We start from the raw sequence: 12,912 nt of genomic DNA, 5'->3' as shown, positions 1-12,912 counted from the left end.
GGTCCTTTAAGAGCCAGGGCTAGCGTGTTTATGGTTTTTCTATCCTAGAACAGTTCCTTATATCTACTAAGTGCTAAAATTTTGGTTTTTAAAGATTGAATTGAAAAGTAATTGAAAGAAATAAGGGGACCAAGAAGTCTGACCACAACAAATAAAGAGTTGAAACATACATTAGAAATAAAACAACAACAATGATAATAGTATTTCTATATCTCTCAGTATGTGCCAGGCACTATACTAAGTGCTTCACAAATGTTGTCTCATTTGCTCCTCACAACAAGCCTGGGAGTTAGGTTTTATTCTTTTTTTTTTTTTTTTTTAGTGAGGCAATTGGGGTTAAGTGACTTGCCCAGGGTCACACACAGCTAGTAAGTGTTAAGTGTCTGAGGCCGGATTTGAACTCAGGTACTCCTGACTCCAGGGCCAGTGCTCTATCCACTGCGCCACCTAGCTGCCCCTAGGTATTATTCTTATCACCATTCTACAGTTAAGAAAACTGAGGCAGAGTGACTTAAGCAAGTTAAGTGACTCACCCAAGGTCACACAATTGGTAAAAGTGCGTGAGATCAGATTTGAATTCAGATCTTCCTGACTCTAGGGCCAGCGCTCTATCCACTGTACCACCTGGTTGCCACAATGAATCATATATCTTGCCTTAGGGAAGTTGTTTGTTGTTTGTTGTTTTTGTTTTTTAAAGCATGCCATAAATAAATAGGGACAAGGAAAGGGACTAGACCTGTAGTTTCATTGATATAAGGAACTCCAAGGTGAGGAAATTCCCTTTCCCAATGCAGGCCAACACTTTCTAAGCAACTTAGAATATTAACAAGAACACTGACTAGTTAAGTAACTAATTTAGAGTCACACAGCCAGTGTGGATCAGAAGTGGAACTTGAACCCAGATCTTCCTGGTTTCTAGAACAACCAGCAGACCAAAGAGAGGGACAAGACCCTGGTCAGCAGTGTGGTATAAGAGAAAGAGCTAGCTAAACAGATGAACTACTGTTATTTTAGGACCAGAGTGGCTGCTAAGCCTGCAGTTTTCCTTTGGTGTTGTAATCAGTTGCTTTTCTGGATTTTTAAGAGGATGATAGATATAGGGCAGGAAAGGATAGGACTTTAAAGTTTGCAATAATTTTACAAATATTATCTCATTTTATTCAGACAACAGTCCTTGTAGGGGAGGAGGTACCTTGAAGTGCTAGCCAGTAGCTCATTTCTTTAATACATGACACTCCTATTTATTATTAATAGAGCTTCTAATTGTGATTCACCCATAAAAGTTTGTTTGTATAAGAAGGAAAACAAGCAGTTGGGGAGATAGAGAGAGAGGGATTGTGAGGAAGACCCTGTGAGTAGATCCTGCCACTTGAGAAGGCAATATGACTGATCCCTTTAAAAGGAAAATAGCATCAGAAAAGCCTTTGAACCCATCACCAATGACCTTTCTACTATTCATGAGAAGACCCTTTTCTCTAGAATTTTCTTCAGTGCAACCTTGACATCTTTATTCCTGAGGCTATAAATCAGAGGGTTCAGCATGGGGATCACTATGGTATAAAAAACAGAGGATACTTTCCCCTGGTCCATGGAGTTGGTAGAAGGCTGCAGATACATGAATGCAGTTGAGCCAAAGAATAAAGAAACAGCCATGATATGGGAGCTGCAAGTGCTGAAAGCTTTAGACCTGCCTACACTGGACTGAATGTGGAGGATGCTGAAGAGGATGAAAACATATGAGCTAAGAATTATTAGGGTTGGGACAAAAAGGTTAAATGAACTAAAAGCTAGCAGCACTACTTCATTGATGTAGGTGCTAGAGCAGGAGAGCTTAAAGAGGGGAAGAAGATCACAAAAGAAGTTGTTAACGATATTGTCCTTGCAGAAGTAAACTCTAAGCATGCAACCTGTGTGAACTGTGGCACCAACCACAGCCATTGTACCCACTCCACCCACCAACCAGGAACACAATTGATAGGACATGATGACATTATACAGTAGAGGTCTACAGATGGCAACAAAGCGGTCATATGCCATCACTGCCAACATATGGCATTCAGAAATAATAAAAGTGATGAAAAAATAGAGTTGAGCCATGCACTCGGAGTAAGAGATGGTGTTCTTCTCTGACACAAAGTTCACCAGCATTTTGGGGGTGATGATAGTGGAATGACAGAGATCAATGAAGGATAAACAACTGAGGAAATAGTACATGGGGGTGTGAAGGTGGGAACTAAGTCCAATTAAAATGATCATTCCCAGGTTCCCTACCATGGTGACCACATAGATCCCTAGGAACAGGAAGAAAAGTGGAACTTGAAGCTCCGGTCGGTCTGTCAAGCCTGCGAGGATAAACTCAGTCACTGCAGAGTGATTTCCCTTCTCTGGATGGCAGGCCTGTGGGATTGTAAAAGAAGTAGTACATTAGAGAGGATTTCTCCCCTCCCCAACAAAGTATGTTTACAGAGAATGGACAATTCTAAATCCTGGAATCCAGGACTATTTTGATCCTGGAGGGCTATGACCATTGTCCCTGATCACTGGGTGAAGGAATCAGTACCATTATTCACATGTATTACATAGAATTACATTACATAGTATTATAGTGATGGGTCATCTGGACAAACTGGTGGAAAAGTCACTCAACTTTTCCTTATTCTACCTAAGCGATGAGTATATTATTGAAGCAGACAGTTGAATCTGCTGATAACAATGAGAGCTCAGGGATGAAAGGGATAACTGCCAGCTCTCCATTTGTCCACACATTGGGGTCCTCATCTATTTAGCTCTTATTCACATTCCTGAAACTCTACACAGAAGCAAATAAAGATGACTGGTATCCATTAGGATGGGAGCCATAGCTTCAGTCATTTATTCAGAGAAAAGAAATCAGATTATTGGGGATAGTCAATTACTGTCCCAAATCATTAAATGAAAACACAAGAGCCTTCTCTGTTGAAGCAGTTATCCAATGGACTGGGGGATTGAAGCCTCTATGATTCCCAGTATCTTTGGATATTTATCTCTTACCCACAGATGCATTTCCAGTTCTATGCTACTTGGGGTTAGAAATGGGCCAGTAAAGATGAGAAAGTGAGATTTCATCAAGAAATGGGCCCCCATTGTGGTGAGTTTGGTAGAAAGGATCAGGACAGTTGAATTAAGGCACTCACCCTCCACTGCTGCATCTTCATTGAAAGAGTCTTTGGAACATGTAGCAATGAAGTCAAGAATAATAATCTTCATAGACTCTTCTGCTTCCTTTTGTTCTTTTGCAATACAAGTGTGGTCTTTGATTTCTTAGCTGCCTTAAGAGTTCCAAGGGATGCCATTTTTATTATTACTTTAACCTAATGGTTCTCTCTAACTTTAAGGTAGAAAATATCATCATTCAATCTCACTGTAACTGCCAGTTGATGGGATATTAGAGTTTTATTACTAATGGATAGTTTCCAGGGACCTTATTAGAAGCTCACAGTTTGCCCAAGGTCTTATATCATCAGGGATCCAGGCTCATCTGGGAATAAATCATTGTTGTTTTCAACCATGTTCCATGGTCACCCTTCCTCCCACCACCCAACAACTCACCCTTAACCAGGGAGCTCTATTAGCAGCTTGGCTATTTAACAGGTTTCCTTATGGAGTAGTCTTTTTTTCATACTCTCTAAAGTTCTAGAGGTAAGAGTCAAACAGATCAGATACTCAGATGCCAGACTGAATTTAGAACTAGCTGGTTCCTAGAAATATGCCAATTCTGAAGATTTTGAAATAAGGAAATTTTTTTTTGGAAAAAATGAAACTCAGGAAAATGAAAACATTTTCTATACTATTTTGCTAAGGCTCTCTTACAAATTTAAAGTCAATAATTCAATAAATAAACCATTCATTTATATATTAGTTTGCTCACAATGTTCACTTTTTTCACTATATCTTTGATTTTATTTATATAAGGAGCTCCAAGTAGGATAACAGTCTTTATGTTACAGTAAAGAACTTGTTTTGCGCCCATGCCAAATAGACCTTTAGTTCCTGACCCTTTGCCTCACTAAATAGAGAGAGTCCACTATACAGAACCAGCTTGAAATACTCAACCTCCCATCTTCTTGCTATGCTGTACAGGAGGGGTGTCAAACATAAAACTGCAACACTCCTTAATACATAGGAACCAGATTAAAATGTAATTGGGATGACCCTGGGCAAGTCATAAACTTCATCGTCCCACAAAAATGTAATTGGGAAATATTTCACAAAATCAACAAAAATACAAAAGAACAGGAAAAATGTTAATGTGGCTTTCTAAGAAAATAAACAGCCCACACAAATCTTTTGGTATGGGTTAGTGGCACTTATTTCAATTTGAATTTGACACTACTACTCTATAGGGCTACCACTCTTGATGTGGCTCCTCTCACCTGGACCTCTAGCTCTCACCTTGGGTCCATGCTGATTAATGACAGCTTACTACATCTAGTTGACTCCCACTATTAGACAATACCATCTTCCTAGGATGCCACTGTACCCCTGAACACTCTCATAAACCCTGTTTTCTATATCTTACTCTAGGAACAGAAATCAAGTCAATGCTACCTTTAACTTAATGCTTCTGGAAAGGATGGATCATTTGAGCCTTCTGACCCCACTCACTATCCCTATTATTTCCCCAAACAAAATTCTCCTCCCTCGACACTTCTCCCTTATATGTATCCATGATTTGAATGTAAATTCCTTGAGGGGTCAGCTAGTTGGCACAGATAGAGCCATCCTGAATAGGGTGCTGACTTTGGAGTCAAGAGGACCTGAGTTCAAATTTCACCTCAGATACTTGCTAGCTGTGTGACACTGGGTAAGTCACTTAACCTCAATTGTATTAAATATCTGGGGCCATCTCCAGTCATCCTGATATATATCTTGCCGCTGGACCCAGGTGGCTCTGCAGGAGAGAGTGAGATTGGTGACCTTGCACAGTCTTCTCTCACTTAAATCCAATTCAGTGCAAGTTATGACATCAGCCTGATGTCATGGTCCTCTTTGTGACTCAAAGGACAAACAACAACTTCTTTGAGGGTAATGACTAATTACTCTTTTATATCTATATCCCCAGTGCTTGGCACAGTGCCTAGCACATAGCAGTCACTTAATACATCCTTTTTCATTCATTCTAGTTTTAGAGAGTTTCTGTAGACACCGAGAGGTTACGTAATTTACTCAGGAACATACAGTCCAATATATGTTGAAGACAAGACTTGAAGATAAAATTCAAACACCTGAGAACAGAAGACACCATTAATAGGATGAAAAAGAGAAAAAGTTATTGGATTTTTGTTTGTCCTTTACATCATTAAGTAACTACAGAAAAAAAGTTGAGGGAAAAAATCTGAAAAAAAATATTGTAAGACACTTTTTACAATGTCCAAAGGAGACACCCTTTCTACACATTTGTACAGGAAGTAGCTAACCTGATTGTAGGCAGGAACATAGAGAGGAAGAGGAAGATTACATTCTTAATTTTACATGTGTAGCAGGGACAAGGATCATGCTGCATACTCAAATTGATCATTTCTGGCAGGTTAAACACAGTATGTTCAGGTTGTAACTGATTGTTTCCAGTACACTACATTTAAGATAAGAGAGGTTTAATTCTGGTCATTCATATGGTCTCACAATGAGAGGTGACAAAAAAACAAAAAAACAAAAAAAACCCTAAATGGCTGCTGACCTGGAAAGGCTGATGGCCTTTAAAAAGAAGAGAAAACTTCTGTCTGAGGCTACTTGATTGCATCTCTCTAGGTGATGTGATTCCAATGAGGGATGGATAAGATATTTCTTCTCTACTATCATATCAAGATTACCCTGCTGCACTCTCCATGTGAGGTATGGATTCAAACAGGCTAGCTTGTACACAGGGTATGTGGTGGCCCTTGAACGTTTGTGTTTGTTTTTATCCCAATCTTAGATGAATGAGTATATTGAGATGGACTTGCCTTGAAGTCCTTGAGAGTTCAAAAAATCTGGAGGTGCCATTAAATGTCCCTTTGACAGAGCCAAATGACTGTTATAATGATCCACAACATAGCAACAGTGGCTAATTGCAAGAGAAGCATCTGCTTTGAAGTCAATAACTTAATTGTTTGATCAGAGAGCACCTAATGCAGAGGTGAAATTAAAATACCTAACAAACAGTATTTTATAATTGTTGTTGCTTTACAGATGAAAGCACAATTCAGAAGAGTAGTAAACATACATGTCCTAAAAAGCTTATAGAGCCCAAAAACTAGCTCTGAAAACAGCTGCACAAAAATCCTGAGCATTGGGAAAGTATGCCCTCCACCCTGGAAGTAGAAACCCACTTTAACATAGAATTAAAAGTCAAGAAATTGGCTGGAAATATTAGCAAACAACACACAAAAATTCTGACTATAGAAAATTATTATAGTAACCAGGAAGATCAAAACACACAGTCAGAAGAAGCTAACAAAGTCAAAAGAGGTATGTCCAAAGCTTCAAAGAAAAATATGAATTGAGCTCAGGCCTTATAAAAGCTCAACAAAATTCAAAAAATCAAGTAAGAGACACAGGAAAAATTGGGAAGAGAAATTAGAATGATGCAAGAAAATCATGAAAAAGTCAACAGTTGTGTAAAGAAGGCACAAAAAATAGAGAAGAAAATAACACCTTAAAAAACAGAATAGTCCAAATGGCAGAAGATATGCAAAGAAGTTACTGAAGAGAAGAACTCAGAAGTATAAATGGACAAAAAGAAAAAGAGGTACAAAAATTCACTAAAGAAAGAAAAAACTTCTTAAAAAGTAGAATTGGCCAAATGAAAAAGGAAGTACTAAAGTTGATTGAAGAAAATAATTCCTTAAGAATTAGAATTGGGCAAGTGGAATCTAATAACTATGTGAGACATCACAAAACAATAAATCAATATTAAAAGAATGAAAATATAGAAGAAAATGTGAAATATCTCATTGGAAAAACAAGTGACCTGGAAAGATAACAAAAATTATTGGACTACCTGAAAGTTGTAATAAAAAAGGAGCCTAGACATCATCTTTTTTTTTTTCCATTTATTTATTTAAAGTTTTGAGTTCCAAATTCTATCCCTCTCTAATTCTCTCTCCCAACCCCCCCTCCCCAAGGTTGCAAGCAATCAGTATAGGTTATACATGTGAAATTATATAAAACATTACCATATTAGTCATTTTACATAAAAAGACTCAAGTAAAAAAAAAGTACAAAATAGCACTGTGTTCAATCAATATCAGTTCTTTCTCTGGAGGTGGATAGTGTGCTTCAACATTAGTCCTTTGGGATTGTCTTAGATCATTGCATTGCTCAAAGTGGTTAAGTCATTCATGATTGCTCATATAGTGATAATGCTGTCAATGTGTACAATGTTCTCCTAGTTCTGCTCACTTCACTACACATCAGTTCACATGAGTCTTTCCAGGTTTTTCTGAAATAATCTTGCTCATCATTTTATAATAATATAATAATATATAATTATATAATAATTATAATAATATTCCATTACAATCATATACCATGGGCGGCAGCTAGGTGGAGCACTGGATAAAGCACTGGCCCTGGATTCAGGAAGATCTGAGTTCAAATCCAGCCTCAGACACTTGACACTTACTAGCTGTGTGACCCTGGGCAAGTCACTTAACCCTCATTGCCCCACAAAAACAAACAAAATAATAAAATTATACAATCATATACCACAGCTTGTTCAGTCATTCCCGAATTGGTAGACATTCCTTTGATTTCCAGTTCTTAGCCACCACAAAGAATTGCTATAAATATTTTTTGTAATTTTTTTTCCTTTTCTCTTTTTCACAGTTACTATTGTTAACTGTTTCCCACCATCCTATTCTGTTCTCCATGATATTTACTCTATTTTATAGCTTCTTTCACCCTATCCCTCCTCAAAACGGATTTGCTTCTGACTGCCTCCTCTCCCAATCTGCCTTCCCTTCTTTTACTCCTCCCTTCTTATCCCCTTCCCCTCCCATTTTCCTGCAGGGTTAGATAGATTACTCCACCCAATTGGGTGTGTATGTTAATCCCTCCTTGAGCCAACACTGATGAGATTAAGGTCTTTGAGCCTATTCTGATGAGTGTAAGGTTCATTTACTGTTCCTCCCCCATCTCTCCCCCACTCCATAAGACCTTTCCTGTTTCTTTCATGTGGGATTTCACCCCATTCTACTTCTCCCCTTCCCCCTCCCCCAGTGCATTCCTCTCACCCTTCAATTTTACCCTAAAGAGGTCATCATGGGGCAGCTAGGTGACACAGTGGACAACGCACCCACTCTGGACCCAGGAGGACCCGAGGCCAAATCCGGACTCAGACACAAGACACTGACCCACTGCATGACCCCAGGCATGTCACCCAATTCCAAACACCTCACAAAAAAAGATAAAAAATAAATACTTCACCGATATCATCCTTTCATAATGAATTCCCACCTGTGTCCTCTGTCTAAATTTATTTCTATCATCTGTCCTAATACTGAGAAAGTTCTTATGAGTTAGACCTATTATCTTCACATGTAGGCATGTAAACGGTTTAACCTTTTAACATCCCTCTTAATTTCTTTTTCCTGTTTACTTTTTTATTCTCTAGGGTCTTGTATTTGAAAGTCAAATTTTCTATTCAGTTCAGATATTTTCATCAGAAATACTTAAAAGCCCTCTTTTTCGTTGAAGTCCCATTTTTTCCTCTGAGAGATTATGTTGAGTTTTGCTGGGTAGGTGATTCTTGGTTGTAATCCCAATTTCTTTGCCCTTTGGAATATCATATTCCATGCCCTCTGATCCTTTAATGTAGAAGCTGCTACATCTTGTGCTATCCTGACTGTGGCTCCACAGTACTTGAATTGTTTCTTTTAGGCAGCTTGCAATATTTTCTCCTTGTCCTGGGAGCTCTGGAGTTTGGCCATAATATTCCTGGAAGTTTTCATTTGGGGATCTCTTTGAGGAAGTGATTGGCAGATTCTTTCAATTTCTATTTTACCTTCTGCTTCTAGAATATCAGGACAATTTTCCCAGACAATTTCCTGGAAGATGATATCTAAACTCTTTCCTTGATCATGGTTTTCAGGTAGTCCAATAATTTTCAAATCTTCTCTCTTGGATCTATTTTCCGTGTTAGTTGTTTTTCCAAGGAGATATTTCACATTGCCCTCTATGTTTTTATTCATTTAGATTTGTTTTATTGTGTCTTGATTTCTCATAAAGTTATTAGCTTCTATTTGTTCAATTCTAATTTTTAAGCTATGATTGTCTTCTGAGAGCTTTTGTATCTCCTTTTCCATTTGGCCAATTTGGCTTTTCAAACTGTGGACTTTTTTTCCCATGACCCTCCTGCATCACTCTTATTTCTCTTTCCATTTTTTCTTCTATGTCTCTTACTTTATCTTCAAAGTCCTTTCTGAGTGCCTCTATGGCCTGAGACCAATTCATATTTTTCTTAGAAGCTTTGGATGTAGGAGCCCTGACATTGCTATCCTCTTCTGAGGGTGCAGCTCAATTTTCCTAGTCACTAAAGAAAGAAACTCTCTATGTTCCTCAGATTTCTCTGTCTGCTCATCTTTCCTGTATTTTACTTGACTTTTAACTCCTTAAAGTGGGACACTGTTTCCAGTTTGCACTGTCTCAAGCTTCAGGGGGTCCCAGGTTGTATGATTTAAGGAGGGGCAGGTTCTTCACTAGCCTGTCCTATTCCCTGGTCTGTAGATAATCCCAGACCAACTTGTTAATTAACCAGAAAGCAAAACTTTATGTGCTGTGGTTGTTAGCTCTGATGAGCCTGCGCCCTTCCCCCACCTAGGCCACTGCTACTCAAGCCTACTTCCTGGTTCCCAGCAGGGGTGAAAAACCCCAGTTCTGTCTCAGCACCAGCAGAGACCCCTGTAATCTCCCCCTTGCCAAGGGTCAGCCCTCTCAGCAGACTATGAGCTTATTTCCAGACAACCCTGGCACTGTGGATGATTCAGAGGCTCTGTGGGTATCTTTCCCTGGCTTGGCCTTCCTAGGACTTGATTTGTGTCAGTGTGACTCTGGGGTTGGGCTCCACTTTTGCCCGGGCATAGCAGCTCCCTCCTGCTGACCTTCTAAGCCATCTTTGACTTAAAAATGATAGCCCATTCTTTTGTGGGTTTTGCTGCTCCAGGAATTGTCCTATCACATTATTTGGAGAGTTTTTGGAGCAATCATGTTGTGAGTTCCTGAGAGCTTATTTTTTCCTCAACATCATCTTTCAAGAAATTATCAAGGAAAATTGCCCCAAAATTCTGGAGTCAGAGAGTAAGATAGAAATTGAAAGAATCCACCAGTCACCTCCTGAAAGAGATCCCAAAATGAAAACTCCCAGGAATATTGTTGCTAAATTCAAGAGTTCCCAGGTCAAGGAGAAAATATTGCAACCAGCAGAAAAAAATTCAAAAACTGTGGAAGCCATCATAGCACAAGACCCAGCAGCTTCTCCATAAAAGGATCAAAGGGCTTAGAATTGATATCCTAGAATGCAAAGGAGTTAGAATTACAACCAAGAATCACATACCCAGCAAAACTAAGTATAAATCCTTCAGGAGAAAAATTGATATTAAATTAAAGGACTCTAAGAATTCCTGATGAAAAAACCAGAGCTGAATAGAAATTTTGACTTTCAAATACAAGACTCAAGAGAAGCATAAACAGGTAAATAAGAAAGAGAAATCATAAGTGTTTCAATAAGGTTAAACTATTTGCATTCCAACATGGGAAATGATACTTGTTACTCCTGAAACTTTCTCATTACTAGGGCTGTTAGAAGGAGTATACATAGAGCACACAGATGTAAGTTGAATATTATGGGATAATTATCTAAAAAATAAAGGTAAGAGGTGAGAAAGAGTAATACACCAGGAAAAGGAGAAAGGAAGAGGTAGAATAGGATAAATTATCTGACATAAAATAGGTATAAAAGAGCTTTTGTAGTGTAGGGGAAGTGGGGAGGAATGAACCTCACATTCATCAGTATTGGCTCAAAGAAGGAATTACATACACATTCAGTTGCGTATAAAAACCTATCTTACCATATAGGAAAGTCAGACTGGAAGAGAATAAGAGAAGGGGGAAGCAATAGAAGGGAGGACAGATTGGGGTAGACAAAAGAGAGAAGCAAAATACTTTTGAGGATGGACAAAGTGAAAAGAGTGAGAAAGTAGGATAAACAAGGGAAAAATAGGATAGAGGGAAATACACACCAATCATGATTGTGACAAAATTTTTTACAGCAAGTTATTCTGATAAAGACATTTCTCAAATATGTAGAGAACTGAGTCAAATTTATAAAAACAAGAGCCATTTCTTAATTGATAAATGGCCAAAGGATATGAATGAGCAGTTTTCAAAGAAGGTAATCAAAGCTTTCTATAGTCATGTGAAAAAATTATCTAAATCACTATTGATTAAACAAATGTCAATCAAAACAACTCTGAGTGGATAGCAACCAGACCCTGGAGTCAGGAGGACCTGAGTTCAAATCTGACTTCAGACACTTGGCACTTACTAGTTGTGTGACAACCCCAATTACCCCTCCACACACACACAAAACCCAAAACTCTGAGGTACCACCTCATAACTATCAGATTGGCTAATATGACAAAAGAGGAAAATGATAAATCTTGGAGAGAATGTAGAAAAATTGGGAAAGTAATGCATTGTTGGTGGAGTTGTGAACTGATCCAACCATTTGGCAAAGCAATTTGGAACTATGCCCAAAGGGCTATAAAATCATTCATACCCTTTGATCCAGCAATACCATTACTAGGTTGTTATGCTAAAGAGATTTTTAAAAAGGAAAAGGAGGGGGCAGCTAGGTGGTGCAGTGAATAAAGCATAGGCCCTGGATTCAGAAGGACCTGAGCTCAAATCTGACCTCAGGACCTTGCCACTTACTAGCTGTGTGAACCTGGGTAAGTCACTTAACCCTCATTGCCACACAAAAAATAATAATAATTTTTAAAAAAGAAAAAGGACCTATATGTACAATAATATTTAAAACACCTTTTCTAATGGTGTCAAAGAATAGAAATTGAAATGGCTGAACAAGTTCTTTTATGTGACTGTAATAAAAAACTATTGTGCTATAAGAAATGAGCAGAATCATCTCAGAAAAACCTGGAAGACTTATATGAACTGATGCTGAGTGTAAAGTGCAGAATCAGAACATTGTAACAGCAATATTATATGATTATAAATTATAAATGACTTAGATATTCTCAGCAATACAATTATCCAAGACAATTCTGAAAGACATATGATGAAAAATGCTATCCATCTCCAAAGAGAGAACTAATGAAACCTGAATGCAGATTGACATATACTTGTATGTTTTTGGTGTGTATTTACTTTTACAACATGACTAATATGGAATTCTGTTTTCCATGACTGCACATGTATAACATATGTAAAATGTTTTGCCTCCTCAATGGAATGGGTAAAAAAAAAGAGAGAGAGAATTTGAAACTCAATTAAAAAAAAATTCCTTAAATACATACACTTGACAGTTACTAGCTTTGTAACCCTGAGCAAGTGACTCGACCCTCATTGCCCCACCAAAAAAAAAGCTATTATAAAATCTCCTTAAATATTCAATATCTCCTTAATTGACTTACTGGAAGGAGAGCTACTTTCTTTCCCAATGCCAGAGAATGTGTAGTCTCTCTCCCCTCGCTCCCTCTCCCTCTTCATCTCCATCTCCTTCTCCCTCCCTCTCTCTTTCTCTCTCTGTCTCTGTCTCTCTGTGTCTCTCTGTCTATGTCCTCCTGTTCCTCCTCCTCCAGCTCCTCCCCTCCATCTCTCAACATCACTATGGACATGGGTAAAGTTATTAAAATTGTGGAAAATAGTAGAAGTACC

The 12,912-nt window shown here is 38.3% G+C and overlaps 1 protein-coding gene across 2 annotated transcripts; it reads right to left on the bottom strand.

Moving 5' to 3' along the window:
• Positions 1-1,455: 1,455 nt before the first annotated feature.
• On the bottom strand, positions 1,456-11,356 carry LOC122749782 (olfactory receptor 150-like). 2 transcript variants are annotated; one of them, XM_043996304.1, is made up of 2 exons: positions 11,348-11,356; positions 1,456-2,379 (listed from the first exon to the last, which is right to left on the bottom strand). In XM_043996304.1, exons 1-2 carry the CDS (start codon positions 11,354-11,356, stop codon positions 1,456-1,458), a joined length of 933 nt encoding a protein of 310 aa, XP_043852239.1. The 2 variants fall into 2 exon arrangements, with proteins under 2 accessions (XP_043852239.1, XP_043852240.1); XM_043996305.1 differs by lacking the exon at positions 11,348-11,356 and adding an exon at positions 5,527-5,535.
• Between the last annotated feature and the right edge of the window lie 1,556 nt (positions 11,357-12,912).

Source organism: Dromiciops gliroides, chromosome 3 (genome assembly GCF_019393635.1).
Source record: "Dromiciops gliroides isolate mDroGli1 chromosome 3, mDroGli1.pri, whole genome shotgun sequence".
Lineage (NCBI taxonomy): Eukaryota > Metazoa > Chordata > Mammalia > Microbiotheria > Microbiotheriidae > Dromiciops > Dromiciops gliroides.
Note: the sequence above shows the minus strand (reverse complement) of the source record. Positions and strands in the feature narration are given on the sequence as shown.